General features: G+C 61.6%; 1 protein-coding gene across 1 annotated transcript; it reads left to right on the top strand.

Annotated features, from left to right (window-relative positions):
- The first annotated feature begins 1,287 nt into the window (after window positions 1-1,287).
- On the top strand, window positions 1,288-16,529 carry TBX19 (T-box transcription factor 19). Its single transcript, XM_028530851.2, has 8 exons — window positions 1,288-1,499; window positions 8,621-8,885; window positions 10,143-10,277; window positions 11,216-11,277; window positions 12,641-12,702; window positions 13,524-13,712; window positions 14,148-14,283; window positions 15,972-16,529. The coding sequence occupies exons 1-8, from the start codon at window positions 1,303-1,305 to the stop codon at window positions 16,255-16,257; spliced, it is 1,332 nt and encodes a 443-aa protein (XP_028386652.1). The 5' UTR covers window positions 1,288-1,302; the 3' UTR covers window positions 16,258-16,529.
- The last annotated feature ends 2,732 nt before the right edge of the window (window positions 16,530-19,261 follow it).

Raw genomic sequence — 19,261 nt, 5'->3', positions numbered from 1 at the left:
GGGCCCACTCAGGGTGGAGGAGGAAGTGTGGGCTCTGCCTGCCGGTGGGTGGTGTCGGGTGTCCGGGGCGAGAAAGGAGCGCTGCCGCTAGCACCTTCCCCGGGGATGTGGGGTCCCCCAACCCCGAGTGCCACGGACGGTCTGAGGCACAGGTGTCAAACTGGTGTTCACCGGGGACCACATCAGCCTCGCGGCTGCCTTCGAAGGGCCGAAGGTAATTCCAGCTCCTTAGCAGCGAAGGAGCAGTCGCACTTATCCAGTCCTGAACCTATTCCGGCCCTCGGAAGGCGACCGAGAGGCCGATGTGGCCCCCGGTGAACAGGAGTCTGACTCCCCTGCTCTGAGGAAAAGGCCGGAGCGCCTCCCTGGACCCGGGACCAGAGCTGCTGTGCAGGGCAATGCCAGAGGCTTCTTTTCACCGGCTGGAGGCAGAGCGCTGCTCCCTCGGGGAGATGAAGGTGGTGCTGGGGAGGGAGTGGGGGAGGGCTTCCTCCCGCGGGCCAGGGCTCTGGGTCCCGGGGCGGAAGGACGAGGTTCAGAGCGCGTCCGTCTGTGGGAGGTGAGCAGGGTGCGAGTGTGTGTAGGGTCCCTCAGGAGAGAGGTGACCTGTCGGGGACGCCTGGGGGCAAGGGGTCCTCCGCTCTTTTGTCCTGATCTCTGACCTCTGACCTCCAACCCCGAGCCACCGCATGCAGCCCGCCTTCGCCCCCTGGTGCCGTGGTCACACTCCCTGGCGCGGTGCCTTCCGCCTCCACCTGTGCCCTCGTCCCCCGGGCCCGGGGCGGCCTCGAGTGTGTCCGTTCCTGTGGGTGCCACATGCCGTGGTTTGTACACACACGGGATTCGCCTGATTGTGGCAGTCTGGGCCTGGAACGATTTTAATTAATGGGAAAATGGTCCTCAATACACTGATTAGACCTCTTCAGGTACAACAAGATAAAAGCCTGGTAATTTGGATGGAGTACTCTTCTTAAACGGTTCCTCTGTGCTCGGCAGCCAATGGCAGCGCTGGGCTCGCCTCCACCTGATCCAATGAGTAATTAAGAGAGGGCTTTTTCTCCCCCCCTCCCCTCCCTGGACTGCCCCCCCCCCAACTGAGGCTTAACAGGTTGGTGTATAATTTGGAGACTTTAAGGGGTGTCATGCTAGGAGCTTAGGCAAGAGCCAGGCGTCTTCTCCCCGGCTCCCCAGGCCCTGGCCTCTCACAGCGGACGGAGAGGGCAGGCGGCGGGAGGTGGCAGCGGGCAGGGCCCAGGGCACACCGCTCAGCCCGAGTTCTCTGTCCGAGAGCGTCCCGTGGCCATGAGCGAGCCGGGCGCGCAGAAGGCCGGCGACGGCTCCGTCTCCCGCCTGCTCACCGTGGTGGAGAGCGAGCTGCAGGCCGGCCGGGAGAAAGGCGACCCCACGGAGAAGCAGCTTCAGATCATCCTGGAGGACGCCCCTCTCTGGCAGAGGTTCAAGGAGGTCACCAATGAGATGATCGTGACCAAGAACGGCAGGTGACTCGGTCTGCCGCCCCGCGGGGGCTGCCTGGGCTCGGGCGGGCGGTGGGAGCCCCGGGGTAGTGTGGAGGTTGCCGTGGAGTCTGGTGAAACACACCCCTGAGAGCCGTCTCACACGCTGCTCCCGCCAACGTAATTAATTTGTCCGAGGTCATCGGAGAAGTGGAGGGCGAAGCCACCCGTCTGGCGTGCATTTGCAGCGGGGAGAGTCTGGGGAACCGCTCTGAAGGGGGCATGCCCACGGGGTCGGGGAGATGCGCTCACCTGTCAGAAAGCGGGGGCAGGTGTGGGTGGACGGTGTCCCGGGGCAGACCTGAGCCCTCGCGTGGTGCAGACAAGGCGAAAGCCAAGTTTATGTGGGAGCCGGGCGGTTTCTGCTCGAGTGCAACAAACTTGCCAGAGGTTTCTGACTGGTAGACATGGCGAGCCAACAGGCACATTTTCATCGCTGCCTGTCACTACCCCTGCTTCCCGGGCCTGTGTGTGGCGTGTGCCTGGCTGAGTGTGTGTGTGTGTGTGTGTGTGTGTGTGAGAGAGAGAGAGAGAGAGGGAAGGGGGGAGACGTGAGCTGTTGTGGTCAAAGGTAACGAAAAAATGTGCCTCTTGAGAGAGGGGAAGGGGTCTCTTTTTTCTCATTTCGACAGGCGAGGGATTAACGGAACTGGTGTCTGTTGGCATTTCTTGGATTCTATTAAATCTCGTCCGCTGAGGGGCTGTCGAGGTAATTTTAGAAGCTTTCGCTTAGGAGAAGAGACACGACTGTTTTGCAAGAGGACTGTGCTGCTCCCTGCCTGGCCGCACAGGCTGCCGGCGTCCAGCCGCCGTCCACTCCCCTTCCTCGGCTCACGCAGCGGGTGAGGGCGGGCAGGGCTGTCTCGGTCACCCCCAGAGGGGCGCCCCGCTCTCCAGCGGAGAGGAGCCGAGGCCCCTGAACTTCTGGAAGGCTTTTGTCCCTGTGCGAAGTGTCTCCACTCCTGAGGCCACACTGTCCCGTTCTGTGGAAATAAAATGCGCAGGGTACACAGCGAACCGTGCCCGGCCGATCCAGGAGAACTCTGGAGCCTGCGTGCTGTCACGTGGTGCTGGAGTGCTTTGTCGGGGCGGGCGGGCGGGCCGACACGAGGGTGCCGCCGTGGTCTGCTGTGATTGCCTCCCCCCGGGGCCAGGAACAGCGGACTCGTTCGGTATCCGTGTGTTCCTGCTTTCAGCGGTCCCCACTTCTTTCCTGTGTATCAGGCATTTCTTTCTTTTTTTTTTTTTTAAAGATTTTATCTATTTATTTCTAGAGAGGGAAGGGAGGGAGAAAGAGAGAAACATCAATGTGCGGTTGCTGGGAGCTGTGGCCTGCAACCCAGGCATGTGCCCTGACTGGGAATTGAACCTGTGACACTTTGGTTCGCAGCTCGCTCTCAGTCCACTGAGCTACGCCAGCCAGGGCAGCAGGTATTTCTTTTAACGTCCATAACTGTTCCAAGTCTCGATCCATAGCTACACCTTGTTTCGGGTAGGAAGAGATAGAAATGGGTTTTTCATTTGAAGGCGTCACCCCAGATCCCTGGTAGGATTTGCTTTCTGGGCAAGCGTGAGCAGTGGTGCGATCGTAAAAACGTGATGTCCAATCCCGGGTGGGCTCTCCGCTCACTCCCCGAGTGCACAGGGTGGTGGGCACGCTGGCACCTTGCCCTGTCTGTCTGTCTGTCTGGCGGTCAGAGCGACCATTTGGAAACACACAGTGAGCACAGTCACCCAGTAAAAAATACATTTCATCTCTTTCAATAAGGACTAAAGGAAAGGTTCTGACGCTGTTATAAAATTCAGTTAAAATGTTGTTAATGTGGGTCACGTTGGCCCGGACTTTCTCCTGCCTTTTTTACCCACACAAGTTTTCCTCCATGTTTGACACTGAGAATCCTTCCCGTGGTCCAGGTCATCCGACGTGAACTCTTTGGTGCAGGAAAAAGTCCGACTGCGCTCAGCTCGGTTTTCTTCCTCTCGGGGCAGTCCTGCTGCTCCTCCCCCTCCCGTGATCCGAGTCTTTCCTGAGGTCCTCTCAGGGTCTCTGACCCTCTCTGGGTCCAAACTCTGCCGGGAGACCTGCACGCGCCTTCCTCAGATGGAGCTGGGACACAGCCTCTGCGGGGTCGGTGTGGGCGATGGGAACCGGCTTCCTCCACAGGGGCGGGGCCTCCCAGTTCCCCGGACCCCACGGTTGGCGCCGCCTTGCTGCTGCCGCCCCTGGCATAGACACGCCAGTCTGGCTCTGCCCCCTCTTTTCCCGCCTGCTTCGTCTCCGTTTGTCCCTTCTCTTCAAACTCCCGTCTCAGGGTGTCCTTTGTGCCCACGTCCTCGGACCTCGTCCCCTCCAAATGCCCTGCCCCCGCATCTCCCACACCAACTCCCGAGCCCGAGGCGGGTGGGCTTGTGGCCCTTGCCCGTGGAGAACCACCTCCCTGGCATGCAGCCCCCAGCCTGGACCTTTCGCTCACATGCGCCCCCTGTCGGCAGTGGAGGGTGTGACGTTCCTCGAAGCCTCCGGTGGGGTCCTCCGCTCCTGGGTAGCCGGGCAGGGGGGCTCTTATTGGGCTGAGTCGTGGCGAGTTTTGGGACAGCACAGGATGGAGTGATGAGAGAAGGAAAAGCCTGGTTTTCAAGGGGAGAGCCGTTTATCCGCATAAACTGGAGGCTCACGTCTGACACGGATGAAAAGTGGTAAGGAGAGAGGGTTTTCCCGGAAAACCCCGAACTGTCCCCCGGACCTGGGGTCCGACGCCCTTCACTCCTCCCTCCCTCCCTCCCTCTGTGCTACTTCACCCCCCCCTCTCCCATGTGCGTCCTGCACCCTCTTTTGCACTCGTCGCCCGTCTTCCAGAGCTCGCGGCTCTGCCTCCCGGGGCGCACTTGAGCCATCTCCGGTGTGTCCGCTCTCGGCGTCTCCTCTGCATCCTCCCAGCTCGGGACTCTCCTTCAGCTGCAGGAAAAAGAGACGCATTTCAGGTTTCAGAGGCAAATGCATGAAACCCCTTGTACCTCCGGTTCTCCTCGCTGCAACTCCCCCCCCTCCCCGGGGGGAGGTGCTGCCCTGCGCGTGTGTTCCCGCCCCGCTAATCGACTGCGACCGAACTCTGACTCAGGTGGCCTGGGCAGGCACGCCCATCTGCTGTCGTCAAGTGAGAGTCGGGGATCCCGGACGGAATTCGCCCACGGTGACGGGCGGTGGGCGCAGGCAGCCCAGGCTCGCTCCCGGTTCCCAGGGGGCCCCCTGCAGGAGCGGAGGAAGCCCAGGCTGCTCACCGGGCTAATCAGTGTCCGTGTGCCCCTGCGCCACAGACCTGCCTCCCCGAAGTGCGCCGTCGTGGTTTGTGAGGAGTACATGTACCTGTGCGATCCGTCCCTAACACACACACACTCACACACACACACTCATGCTCCCGTGCACCAGAGTGATGGCGGTTGCACGGACATTACAGTTTGGGGGGGGGGGGGGGGCGGAGGAAGGCGTTTCCAAGCCACGCCCCCTGAGTGGGGCCTTTGCTCCCCTCTGCTGCTCCGCCGCCCACAGCGCCCCCCTCCGCGTGCCTCTGCAGACTCGGTTCTCCCTCCTCACGCTTCCTTCCGCCCTGCTGCCTCCGAGGGCCCCCGTTGGGGAGATGAAATGAAACCCAGCCTCACCCCCGAGCAACAGAGTTCATGGGTAGCCCCACCGCCCGCGGCTCCTCCAGCGAGATTTGGGGAGCACTTGTTCACCTGCCACCCTGTCTGTCTGTCCGCCCCCTCCCGCTCCTGCTCCCTAAGCGGGGGACTGACCAACGTGTTTCTCAGCTCCTCGGAGACTCTTGGGCGTCTCTGTGGTGAGCTGCACCATGGGAAGAAGAGGCGGACAAATCAGCCCAAGGAGAAGGGTAGCTCACCCCTGGAAACAAGCGTGGTGGCCGTGGGCGCTGCCGGCAGCTGGACACAGGTCGCGTCCTGGCCCCACGAGGCGGGAGGAGCCCAATGTGGCTCTGCCACGGGGCGAGCTCCAGTTCCCAGCACAAGATTTGTGGCCAGAGGACTGACTGACATTTCATCCTCTTTGCATCATGGAGATGAAAAAAGACACAGTGTCCCTGAAGTTCCTTTGTGCAGTGACAAAAAATAATTACAAAGCAATAAGCCATCGCATTTCCAGCGTCCCTCCCAGAGCCAGGACATGGCGGCCCCTTCTTTGCTACCTTAGTAGCTTCGTCAGCGTCACACGCCATGCGGTTCACCCAGTTAACGGGTAAGAGTCAAGGGTGCTGGCATACTCACAGAAGGGCGCACGCAGTCCCAGAAATAATTGTAGAGCCGTCTCACCGAGCCCTGAAGAAGCCCCACATCCTTAGCTGCCACCCCCGGCCCTCCCAGCCTCATCTGCTTTCTCTCTCTCTGTGAGGAATTGCCCGCCTTGGGCACTGCAGGCTGACGAGGCTGGGAGGGAACGGGGGTGGGGTGGGGCAGTTCCTGGTCCTCTGGGACTGACTGTTCCCGGAGCCCAGAATCTTCAGGGTTCAGGGTGTTGCTGCATTTTTACTGCCGACTAACATTCCTCTGTGTGAACAGACCCCGCTTTGTCCAACCATTCATCATCCATGTTGTTCCCCTTTTGGCCAATGCCGCTAGGAGCACGCGTGTCTTCATGTGCACGCGTGGTTTCCTTTCTCTTGCATGTGCCCCCAGGGACGGAACTGTTGGGTCGTGGGGCGTTTCTGCACTTGACCGGTGGAGGGACTGCCGGGCTGTTCTCTGAGGCGGGGGGCCCCCTTCCACTCCCACGGGCAGTGCGTGGGGGCGCCCATCTCCCCGAGTCCTCCCCACACTTGTTGCCGTCCATCCCCGTGAACAGAGAGTGACGCCTCACCACTTGCACCTCCCGTTTGCACCTCCCCACTGGCCAGGGACGCTGACACCTTTCCCCGTGGTCCCGATTTCCCTGGAATGACAGGCAGAGCTGCCGACGGGGGCGGGCATGAGAGAAGCAGAGCCGGCACTGCACCTTCCCCTGTGTGAAAGGCCCTGCTCCATGCGCTGGGAGGCCTGGCACGATGGGGGGGGAGGGGGAGAGGGGGAGGGGGAGGGCCCTCCAGCCTGGTGGCAGTGGCACAGGCGAGAATGGAGTGTTGTCCTCCCTCTGCCCGAGCCACTCCGGCCTTGTCCTGCCTCCACCGCCCAGGCTTGTTCGGACCTCGAGGCGCTGGTCTCGGCTCCTCTGTGCGAGGGCACGTTTCCGTCACTCGTTTCTGGCACCCGCACCTCTCGCGACGTCGGTCTGAGCTCCGGGCTCAGCGTGGAACCACTGCGGGGCTACACGGCTGAGCAGCTCCGTGCGAGTCTGGGCGAGTGAGCGATGAAGTCCGGGCGGGTTCAGAGAGGCCGCTTAGGGCCCTACGTTCAGCAAGGGCGGGGGCGGGGGCCCGGCAGACGGAACCAGAACCGACACTCGGACTCATTCTTCACGTGGCCGGTCCTGGCGGCTGACCGCTGGCTCAGTGTCGGGCAGAGACGTGGACCGCGGTCGGTGTGGCGGGTGAAGTGCCCAGGCTCTGCATTCTGCCGAGAGGAGCTCAGACGTGGCCCCGAGGCAGGGCAGCGAGAACCCGGGCCCCCGCTGCACAGCCACCGCTGCAGGACGGGGCTGGGAGGGGGGCCCGCACAGGAGTTGGGAAGGAAAGGTCACTGAGGTGGGCGAGCCAAGGGGACAAGTTCTGTCGGCGTCCAGTGAGCTCCGGGAGCCCAGGCACTGGGCACGCGGGAGCCTGGAGCCTCGAGGGCCCGAGTCCTTCCTAGACCCGCCCTCTCATCTGTCCGTCATTTCCTTCCTCTTCCACCCACAGGTGACAATTCCCTTTCCACCTCGTCTCAAAGCTGGGCAGCGCTGCATAGTCGGATGTGCTCGGGGACCCTCACACCCTCACCCGTGTCCACCCCCACCTCCTTGGACCCCTTCTCCTGGCAGTGGGTCCATTCCTTCTCCCTGTTCCTTCTCCCGGCGCATCAGCAGCGCCAGTGCTCGCACCACTCCCTTGCACATCTCCTTTGTGACTGTCTTAAAGCCCAGGATGCTCTGGGCCAGCAACCTGAGGGTCTCGTGTTCCTGGCTCGCCTGGGGGTTCGGGAAAGCAGGTCGGACTGAGTAGTGTGGAGCGAGGTCTGTGGGGGGTCTGCGTTTCCGCAAGCTTCCGCTACACGGATGCGCTGGCTTGGGGACCCCTTTGGGCAGCAAGCGTCTGGACCCCAGGGGATGAGCTGCTCCGTCAGGGGATGCAGATGTAAAATCGGCGTTGGCCAATCAGACAGCATCGGGGCCACCGGGTGGGAGGGAGGTATGCCTGGAAGCCAGGACTCAGAGGACCAGCTGGAGCCGCTGCGGATGGTTGGTGACGGAGAAGTGACTCACGGGGAGTTGGCAGCCAGGCGGCGAGGGGGCTTCTGCCGAGTTCCGGTGAGCAAACTTGCTGCGTGTTCTGGGGGTGGAGGAAAGACCCGTGAGTCCAGGCCGGAGCGCATCCCGCAAGAAGCACGAGAAGTTGGCTTCGCTGTCACTCAAGTTCAGAGCGTGCACTGGCCGGTGCCTGCCCCTCACAGGTCTGTGGGGCTCTGCAGGGCGGTGAAGGCCCCGAGGGTCCTGCAGGAAGGGCGCTGGCCCGGCTTTGTCCAGCCAGGAGCTGCCCTCTCTCACTTGCCCCCGAAACCACGATTCCGCCCTCGGGGCTCTGACTGTTGTTCGGAGATCGAGATCGTGTTCTTGTGAGGCTGGGAAGGACAGCCCTGGGGCGTGGGTGTGGGTGTGGGAGTCCCACCCCTGACCTCCAGCTTCAGGTTCCTCTGTCAGGTGGCTAGATCGGTGGCTTGCAGACTTGAACGTGGAATGTAGCGGTTTAGAGGGAAACCGCAGTATGAAATGCGCCTGTGAACAGAGCCTCTGGTGGAATTGGGGCTGCCGGCTCAGCCCCCCTTTCCGTGGCCTCCCCACGGGCGTTCTGTGCACTCCCGAGGCCCGCCGCGGCAGAGCTCAGGGTGGACAGACGGCCAGACGAGGGGGCCGGTGTCCCTGACACGGGAACGCCCCTCCTGTGGCTCAGCCCTGCCTTCCCTTCCAGACGGATGTTCCCCGTCCTGAAGGTCAGCGTCACGGGGCTGGACCCCAGCGCCATGTACTCCCTGCTGCTGGACTTCGTCCCCACCGACGGCCACCGCTGGAAGTACGTTAACGGGGAATGGGTGCCCGCGGGCAAGCCCGAGGCCCCCGGCCACAGCTGCGTCTACATCCACCCGGACTCGCCCAACTTCGGGGCTCACTGGATGAAGGCACCCATCTCCTTCAGCAAAGTCAAGCTCACCAACAAGCTCAACGGAGGCGGGCAGGTACGATCCTTGGCCGGCCTGGCCGCCGGCCGCCCCCCAACACCAACCAAGAAAAACGAGTGTGCATTTAGTCAATTAGAGGGGTCCTCAGGGGCCTCTTCTCCCCAGGGAGCCAATTATTCCCCTGAGTCCAAATGTAAACAGGAATAAACAGCTCTTAATTGGTGCTTTCAGTTTTTAATGGACTCCCTGATGCGGGGAGAGAGCTTACTTAAAATCACGGGCCCTTTCACGGTTCTTCCAGCCAGGCAGGGAGGGGCGGGTGGGAGGTTTTGTTATTCCCTCTCCCTCTTTTTTGGCGAGAGTGGCGTGCTGGCAGTGGACAAAGGCCTTCATGGAAAGCTGCTCCTAATGAAATAATTGCTACCTCCACTTGGGCATCAGGATAATTATCAATAGAATATGGAATCAGCTTGGGGTTTGCAGAACACAGGGACAAACAAACCTCAAATTAGGAAGGGTTTACTTAAGGTCTTCAATTAGAGCGGACAAGATTTGGGGGCTTTTGCTCGCTCTTGTTTTCTCCGGTAGGATGACGGAGGCTCGTGTACGGTGTAGGGTTGTTCTTCGCTTTATAACCTGTAGAGTTTGGGGGGACTGCAGGGAAAGGTCTGTTCTCCCCACATTTCCCCCGGCCAGCCTGTTCGCCCTCCCCAGGTCTCAGCCCGGAGGGGAAGGTAACCCACCCAAGTCGTTGCCATTTTTGGAAGGTTCTAGATCTTTATGAAAGCAGGAAATTGAAAAGTAAACTGTGTTGCCTCCCAGATTTCACCACAGGAGACTCTCACCCGATCTGGAGGCATGGGGTGGGTTTTCCGTCACCAGTGGGGTCAGGGGGCGCTTCTCTTTGGGTAGGAGCCCTGGTCCGGGGTTCGGTTGCCGGAGTCCTCCGGCCAGTGAAGGGAACCCCTGTGTTTTAATCGGTCAAAATCGCAGGGTTCTGCTGAAAATAGGGACAGGAAAGGAGGGGAGTCGGGGTTTCAGCAGAAAACTGAATATTCTTTAGAAGAGCGCCCTGGCATACCTGCCCCCCCACCCCCGCCATAAGCACCAACATGATGGTCCTGCAAGCTTCTGGGAAAATCCCCCCTTCATGTCGCAGGCAGGCGTGGCGCCGCCTCAGGGGCTGAGGATTCCCAGTGGGCGGCCCTGGCTGGGGGGTGCGGGGCCGGGGCGACCGCAGGGAGCAGCCCGTCACCCCCGGGAGAGCCGGGGCTTCGCCTGTCCTGTCTTCCTCCTCCTCTCGCTTCTCCACAGATAATGCTGAACTCGCTGCACAAGTACGAGCCCCAGGTGCACATCGTGCGCGTGGGCGGCGCCCACCGCATGGTCATGAACTGCTCCTTCCCGGAAACGCAGTTCATCGCGGTGACAGCCTATCAGAACGAGGAGGTGAGGGGGTACGCGCGCGCGCGCGCATGCGTGCGGCCCGGGAGAGCTGGGTGGGGGGGGCGGGGTGCTTTCCTTGCCACCACCGACCTGGGCTGCGACCTGGGCTGCCGGGTAGGCTCCCCGGGGGTCAGGTGCACTCAGCTGGCTGCTCCCCCTTGTCCGTGTGCCGGAGGCCCGCGGGCACAGGAAGTGCTGGCGGCACTAGGCAGGTGGAGCGTTGTGAGAGATCCCACGCAAGTCTGCGCCCACGGCCTGCGCGGAGCTGGGGGTCTCCCCGTGTGCTAGGGATGCAGCAGCGAGTAAAACAGATGTGTGGTCTGTTTCCAGGCACCGTGAGGAGAGACGAAGACCAAATATAATGTGTCGCATGTGTCCCATGTCTGACTCATGATGTATACGTGTTAGGTGGCCCTGAAGAAAAACGGAGCAGGCTAAGGTGGGGTGGGGGACGACAGAGTGACGGTGGGAGTGAGAGCCACCAGGGCCCCGGGATGAGTTAAGGATGTGGGAGGTGACGCCAGCCGGCTGTCTCGGGGAGGCGGGTCTCCCTGCCCCGCCTCCCCCTGTGTCACCAGCGACCAGAAGCGCCGCTGGCGTGGGGTAGGCATTCCGGAATTGTTGAAAGCAGCGAATGAATTGGTCAGAGAAAGGCAGCTAGGGTTCGAGCAGGAGGCTTTGTCCTCCCCCAGGCTTTGTCCTGCCGCTGCTCACTCTCGCCTCGTCTGCACGTTCGCCACAGGCCGCAGTAAAAGGTCCTTTGCCAGAGGCGGCGCCAGAGTGGCTCCGTGCAGAAGCGAGCAGAGCAGGGTGCCGGGGGAGACAGAGCGAGAGGGAGGGGGTGACTCGGACTTTGCGCAACGCCCCGGGAGAGGACAGCGGGTTCTGTCTGCTCGCGCGTGTCCCGCTCGCACTGACTCCTCTTGTCTTCGTGCATGCAGATAACGGCTCTCAAAATCAAGTACAACCCCTTTGCCAAGGCCTTCCTGGACGCCAAGGAAAGGTGAGTTGAGACGCTGCCGTCGAATCTTGCGCACTGACCACCGCAGATGAGAGCTGTGTGGCTGGCCGGCCGGCCAGGACAGGCTGGGCTGGGAGCACTTGCTTGACCTTTGAGAGAAAGAGGCTTTTAGTATTTAAGTCGATGTTTAACAAGGTCAGTAAGACCCAGCACATGCGTGACCATCCGTTCCTCATGGAAGAGGCCCGGGAGAGGAATCTCTGGCTGCTGATGCCTGGTCAGCTGTTTTGCTGTGGATCCTTGAAAGCACCATGACTGCACTCAACAACGATGAAGTGTTTAGATTTTAACTAGTTCACTCTGCCACTCCCCACTTATGTCTCATGGTTTCAATAAGTTGTACTAAAAAAAAAAAAAAAAAGAAAACAAACTACATTTTGCCTACGAAAGGTGAGGAATTCATAAAGGTACGAGGTTCATCTCTTCCAGCTCCGAGAGGAATTAGGGACTCTGGGATGTGCGTGATAATTCTACCACTTTGGGCCAGTGACTTCAGCCTCGGCATCTTTCCGTTCGAGGAAAAAATGAAAAAATAAGGGAGCTTTTCATTGACTTCTGTCAACAAGGCGTGGGGTGCAGATGTGATCACCACTGATCTTACTGCCTGAGTTCCGGGCTGTTTACGACACCTCCTATAACTGTCTAACTTCCCCTTTCGTCTTCAAGGCTCGAGGTTCAGGGACAACCATTTATAACAATGCCCCATGGATCTGTCCTGGCAATATTTGACTTAACCTCAAGGATGTAAAAGACACACTTATCACTTTTTCAGATAAGTAAGGGCCTACAGAAAATCTGATGGGTGAGATGACAGAACCCAGGTGCGAGTGGCAGTAACGTGGTGCAGTCAGGAGCATTCAGGACTTGGAGTCCGAGGCTCTGACCTGGAGTCCAAGCTTTGCCATTTCCTGGCCGCCTGGTCTGGCCGACGTGTGTACCTCTGAGATCCACTTCTTAAATCTGCAAAGTGGGTGGAGTAACATTTCCCTCGCAGGCTGGTTGGCGGGTCTGGCCTAGCGCAGGTGCGGTTGTGCCTTGAAGTCCCCTGCAAACCGCGGCTGTCGCTAGCGTGTGGATTTTGTCAGGCGGGAGCGACGGCCAGAGGTCGGTCAGGTAACGGAGTGGGGACAGTCACAAACGCGGCGACTCCGAGAACCCCACGATTGCAGTTCAGAGAGTAGTTGTCCGAGTCCGTAAAGTGCCCCGGAGGAAGGGGGGCGGGGGCAAGGTAGTCGCTTCGAGCAAAAAAGGGTGTTTGGTCTTCAAGGACGGCGCTGCTCTCCAGAGAGACTTTGGGGCTGAGACCGGTGTGGTGAGCTGGATGGTGCGTTTGCTCCTCTTTCAGGAACCACCTGAAGGACGTTCCGGAAGCTGTCTCCGAGAGCCAGCACTCGGCCTGCTCCCGCTGTGAGTTGGGGCGGTGTGGGGGGAGGGGGGGCGTGAGGCAGGAGGCCCCGGGCCATCTCCCACCTCATCCGACCCCTCCCCTGTGGGACTGCTCCCTGCCCACCCCAATCCTCCATCCACACCCGGCGGGTTATTTCCTCTGCTCCAGGCAGGTCTCTGCACTTGCAAGAGCTCCCAGAGGGGCAGTTTCCTCTTACTCCTAGTCTGTTGTGTGTGTGTTTCTAAGTCACGAAAGCATGGTAAATGTTGTCAGATGCATTGTCTGCCTCGACTGAGGCGACTTTCACGAGTGAGTTTCTATGAAACACTCTGCAGCCTTCCAAAGTACCTTGCCGGATCCTTGCAGGGAAGGCGCGCCAGCCAGCTCCCTTTCAGCTCAGGGGTCCTCTCCGTGGGGGTGACGGGGGCCGGGAGGGCCGCCCCACGGAGCGGAAACACAGCAGCCTTCACCCCTCCCGTGTGTGGGGCCGCACCGCACAGCAGCCGTAGGTCAGTGAGCGGCGCACACGGCTGACGCCTCCTCCTCCTCCTCAGGCAGGCTCTTAATTCAGTGAAGTCAGAAGCAACTGAAGCTTCGAGTTTCCTTTCACTTACACGTTCAAGCAGTCTGTTACGTGGCTGTGGTTCCCGGTTGCAGACTTGGGTAGGACCTGTCAGTCATCCATCTCCAGAGAGACCAGCGGAAGGGGCGTGGCCGGGGGGTGGTCTCTCTGTCCACAGGGCCGACACGCAGTGTCGTTTGCATAGATCTTGGCCATGCCAAGTGGCCTGGACCCCGATTTTGGGTGTCAGGCTCTGTGTCTCCCCCTTGTCGGTTCCAGGGGGAGGCTGGATCTTCTCCAACCCGGACGGAGCGTGCCCCGCGGGAAATGCCAGTTACCAGTACGCGGCCCCTTTGCCTCTGTCCGCGCCCCACACCCACCGAGGCTGTGAGCGCCACCCTGGCCTCCGGGGACACCGGCAGACCCCCTACCCTTCTGCGTACGTGCACAGAAACCACGCTGCCTCAGGTGTGTGGCTCTGCCCCCGGTGACACCCTTGGGGGCGGGCTGGGGAGGAGAGAGATGGATAAACTGGAGACGAGCCCTTTTCTCCTAACCTAGGTAGAGTTCTGTTGTACGTTATCAGTGTAATGTTTTGTTTTACATACTCATGGTCAACTGTGCAGTTACTACCTTGCTGGTGTTTCTGTAACTTTTTCAAAAGATACCAAGTTTCCTGGTTCTCATGGGCGTGATGGCTCTGATGGTCCCCAGTTCGATTCCCGGTCAGGGCACATGCCTGGGTTGCAGGTCCAGTCTGGACGGGGCGTGTGCGAGAGGCGACTGCTCATTGGCCCCTGTAGCGCAGCCACAGCTGTGTGTGGCCCCAGGATGATGTCACCCGTCACCGTCTTTGTAAGGTCTGCATGCTCCGTCCACTGAACCGTTGTTATCTCTCCAAAGTGAATCTGGTAGAGAGCCCCGGCAACAATCTGCAAGTTTTCTCCGGAGCCGACAGCTGGACTTCCATACCCCCCACGCCGCACGCCAGCATCCTGTCCGTGCCCCACACCAGCGGCCCCATGAACCCAGGGCCCAGGTAAGACCAGCGCCCGAGACCCGCCCATCGGTTCTGGCAAGGGGGGGGCAGTGTATGTCAGCACCGGGGACACACGGGCATCCTTCTCCCCAGCTGCCGTGGGCGCCTCTGTCCTGACCCCTAAGCCTCCGGGCCCTGAGGGCGAACAGGATGCACTTTCGTTCTGGCAGGAGGGGAGGTGGGGGGTCAGCTGCTCGGCCCCGTGCCAGGTTTTGGGGACCTTTGGTATTTTACTCTGAAGTGGCCTGGGATCATTTGTCTCAGACCAGGCAGAAACACTGTGAATGGTGGTGCTAGCAGGTGATGGTGAGTACAGGGGAACCGAAGGGGGAAGGTGTAAATTCACACCCAGAACTCAGGACTTTTCACTGTCCGTATTGTATATGCTGCCCCCCTGACAGGGGGTGTGTCTGGCTCACGATGCAGGTATTAGGGCGCAGTGCAGCATGGGGGCGCATTACGGAACTCTCCTACTGGAGACCTGCGTCGGTTCTGACCTCTGGAACCCGGTGTGGGGGGCGAGGGATGGGGGCCCGAGGTCAGACGGACGTGGGTGTGAACGCCGGTTCTCCCTGGATTGACCTGGTGACCTCGGGCAACTTTCTGAGCCCCCCGGAGCTTCAGCCGCCCTGCCCTGCCTGTGCTAGATAAGATGAGCGGCTCCGTGGGGCCCCAGTGAGACAGACCGGGAGAAAATGCACCGAAACGCTGTCAGAACCGTCACCAGGTAGCGAGTCTGTTCTCAAGTCAGAGCGAGAGGCTCCGAGCCCTGGAGGCCCTGCCGTGGGCTCCAGCGGCTGTCCTTTCCTCCTGACTCTGTGTCAAGGTGCACAACTGGCCCCGCCTGACGGCCGGCCGGAGCGCTTTGGAAAACCCTGGTACCCAGGCCGGTGCCCAGCTGGGCAAGTCAGAGTCCGGCGGGGGGGACCCCGGCAGCTGTCTCTCAAACACTCTCTGGGGGGCTCGGAGCAGCCAGGCCTGTTGACGAGAGAGGTCCCGAAAGTGGTGCAGCCGCCGGCCTTCCTGCCGGGGGCCAGAGCCGGCCTCGGGCCGGTGGGAGAACTCGCTGATGGTGACCCTGCCCTGAGCGCCGTGGGCTGGGCCCCGCCTTCGCATCTTGTCCAGCCCTCACAGCCGTATCCGGACGTGTACGCGTAATCATCACCCCAGTCTGGGAGATGGGGACACGGAGGCTCAGAGATGTTCAGTGCTTTGGCAGGGTCACAGAGCTGATGGTGGGAGAGGTGGGGTTCTGTCCCAGGCTCTCCGGCCCCAGCGTGTCCGGTGACGACGCTGCACGGCCTCTCCTGGCCAGTGAGGCGTCTCGCTCACAGGTCAGACCGTCCAAATGCCCCTTTCACACCGCCGGCCCTCCGCACAGGCCCGAGGAGCGAGGCGCGGAGACGTGAGGATGCTCTGGTCACAAGCAAGCAGCTTGCCAGCGGCAGGGCCAGCAGCCTCAAAGCTCAGGTTTTGGGGGCGCTGACCGTAGGCTTACCCAGCTACATCTGGCCGCGCCCTTGGCCTCTCTGCAGAAACAGGGTCTGTCGGCGCCCGAGCTGGAAATCAGGTGGTGGCCAGGACACCCCTCCTAGGCCCGCGGCCCTCTGAACGCCGTGTGCTCGTCAGGGGCGACTGCTCCCTGGAATGCCACCCACGCCCGCCTCCCCCTTTCTCTGTCTCCGCAGCCCCTACCCGTGCCTGTGGACCATCAGCAACGGTGGCGGGGGCCCCGCCGGCTCGGGCCCAGAGGTGCATGCCGGGTCACCGGGAGCATTTCTTCTGGGCAGCCCCGCGGTGACCGCGCCCCTCTCCACCCAGACACCTGCCTCGGCGGGTGTGGAGGTTCTGGGGGAGCCCTCGCTGACCAGCATCGCCGTGTCCACCTGGACCGCAGTGGCCTCGCACTCACTCTCGGGCTGGGGTGGCACGGGCGGGGGCGGGCGCCATTCTCCCTCCTCACTGGACAGCTAGGCGGGGCCTGAGGGCGGGGTCTGCGGAGGACCTTCTAGCATTGGGCACTTAGAAACCCCGCCCACCGATCCCAGTGAGCGAGGCGGCAGGCCCTCCCCCTCCCCAGCGAGCTGCAGGGTGGGGTGGGTTCTCCGGTCAGCCCACTAGCCGATCGTTCAGTGTGGATGATGCCAATTATGTCCTTGGGTCTTTCTGCCCCGTTCCCCCGCGTTCTCATTCCCTCCGCAGCGTGTCCGCGCTGTGCTTCGGCAGTGGCGGGACGATGAGCACCTCCTTCTTGTCTCGCGAAGCTGCTGAGCGAGCCCCAGGTCGGCCCACCCAAGGCCACGCCACTTGGCAGCTTCGCGCAGCCCTAGAAGGGGTGTGGCGCTACGGGGCTCCTGCCCTGAGCACGAGAGAGGCCGCGGCTCAGAGTGAAGTTCGCAGAGACAGAGCGAACCGTGGCGTCCAGCAGGGGGCGCGGGGCTGGGGCCTCGAGACCGAGTGGCCCCCTTGCTCAGGAACCTCCCGCGGCTCGCCCGTGGCTGCTGGCTGGAGCCACACCCCCTCACCCCCAGGAGCTCCTCGACCATCCCGCCCCGCAGCTTCCCCATGACCCGGCAGCACCCTGCATTTCGGTCGAGGGAGACGGTCTGTCTCCGTCGCCTGTGTGTTCGGTGGGCTTTCACGCCCCCGTAACTTCTCCTGTGCCTGGGCCGCCCCCTGCCCGGCCCCACTGTGCGGATGCCACTGGCACCCCTCTCCCGGGTCAGCGCTGCTGTGGATGCCCCCCGCCCCCCAGCCAGGCGCACTTGGGCTCTCCCTGCGCCCCCTGCTGCCTTGCCTGTGTCAGGGAGAGCGCCCCATCCTGCCTGAGCTCTTCTTGCCTGCGGGTGTGCCCCTCCCCCACAGACCGCAAGCCCCTCTGGGCGAGGCCTCACCCTGCCCTTGTGCCCACGCCCTGGTCTGTGCCTTGCCTGTTGTAGGTGCCCAATAAACACTGGCTGAGCTGAACTGGTGTGAAGCATCGCCGTGTTTGCTGATGGGGAGCAGTGCAGGCTCAGCTAGGAGACACCTGTCGGGGTTGGGGTGGCTTGTGGTGTGGGGGCCCGGGAACACGCTGGGGCAGCCCGCTCTCAGGGTTGCCGACACATGGAGAAGGTGCCGGCCAGAGCGGCTACTCCCAGGCGCTGGTCCTTGGCTCCCCTGCGCTGGGAGCACTCGGGGCGCCTGCTAGAAATACAGATCCCTGGTTGCACACCACACCAATGGGACCCACATCTCAGGGGCCAGAATCCAGGAATTTGCATGTCAAACAAGAACTCCAGGTAATGGCCACGGAGTCAAGTCTGGAGAACACTTGCTTAGAATTGGGAAATAGAATGATAAATACTCCAGGAACCCAGTTTCAGAGAAAAGTGTCAACCTCTGCCCCGACCAAGGTCACTGCTGTAGCCCATGCCCTGGCCAAGGTAATTGGTGTAGCCTGTGCCTTGGCCAAGGTCACTGCTGTAGCCCATGCCCCAACCAAGGTCATCAGTGTAGCCTGTGCCTTGGCCAAGGTCACTGCTGTAGCCCATGCCCCAGCCAAAGTCATTGGTATAGCCTGTGCCCTGGCCAAGGTCACTGGGGTAGCCCGTGCCCCAGCCAAGGTCATTGGTGTAGCCTGTGCCCTGGCCAAGGTCACTGGGATAGCCCATGCCCCAGCCAAGGTCACTGCTGTAGCCAGTGAGCAAAACCACTGTTCCATCGGTTCCCCTTTGTCTCCACTACCCCACTACCCAGTGTGCTGATAGCCCTGGGAGTGAGGTGTCCGGACCTGGGTGGTGAGGGGCTCCCCCAGCACCGATGTCACCCCGCACTGACGGAGCCATCCCTCAGGGCCTCACAGAGGGGGGTCCCAGTTTCCACTTGGAGCCTGGCATCCGTCAGCCGCCCCCACTGTGTCTCCCACATGGAGTCCACTCCAGCCCGCCCGGCCCCGAGCCTCACTCCGTGTGTGCAACTTGGCCCTAACGAGTCCTCGCTCCGTCTGCAGAAGAGGGCCCTTTAGCAGGCCGTGCCCGTTTCGGGGCTCAGATCTCTGGAAATGAGGGCACCCACCCAGCCACCCGGTGAGCGCACTCAGGGCTACCTGGCCGGAGCTCGGGTCCCCCGTGTGTGAGGGACAGGGTCACGACGCGCTCACCCCACCGCTCTCTGCGAAGCTGCCTGCTCAGTGCGCCCCAGACAGGGCCCCCGGTTCCCCGGTCCCTCTGCGGTGCCATTAGTGGCCATTAAGGCACTGCTGTAGTGGCCTCCCTGCAAGGGGCTATTTTGGTAGCTTGTCAGAAGTGGCCGTTTCTCGTTCAGTTAGAAGTGGAGACTGTCGCGGCCTCCCGTTGCCCGGGCAGGCCAGGCTTGTCCCTGCGACGGGGTGGAGCACCAGAGTGCGCAGCAAACGCAGCCTGGCCTGTGCAGCCTGGCCTGTGCACGCCTGTTTACTCTCGCCCTTCCTGCACCTCCGCCAGCCCGGAGCCGACAGAAGACGCCCGAGGCACGGAGCAGAGGAAGCCGGTACCCCCATCCCTTCTTCACCTCTCTCGTTCAGGGGGATGGGGTCCTCCACAGAGGGTGGTGCAGCCTTAGGGGGGCTGGGGGGCGGGGGTGCGTGTGTCTCCTCAGTCTCACAGGATGCTCGGCTGGGAACCTGCGATGACGCAGGTGACACAGAGTGACAGCCGCTCTGCGTGGAGGGTCCCTGGCGTGAGCCACGCAGCCAGAGGCAGCCGAGTGCTTTCCAGGGTTTCCTCCAGAGTCCGGGGCTCGTCTGGGAGGCACACACTTAAGCTGGTTTTTAAAAAAGACAGAGTCCCTGAGATTCCAGAGAAACGCTGCAGCCTCTTCGTTACCCAGCTCAGGGCAGTAAAACAGGACCGGTGCCACGCCGGGGGGGCCCAGGCCCGCTGCATGGAATCCGAGAGAAACTTAAATCAATCCGGCCTGCACAGAGGGAGCGGACTCGCTCCCTTCAGGCAGGCGGAGC

Source organism: Phyllostomus discolor, chromosome 14 (genome assembly GCF_004126475.2).
Source record: "Phyllostomus discolor isolate MPI-MPIP mPhyDis1 chromosome 14, mPhyDis1.pri.v3, whole genome shotgun sequence".
Classification (NCBI taxonomy): domain Eukaryota; kingdom Metazoa; phylum Chordata; class Mammalia; order Chiroptera; family Phyllostomidae; genus Phyllostomus; species Phyllostomus discolor.
This window is presented reverse-complemented; position numbering and strand designations above follow the sequence as displayed.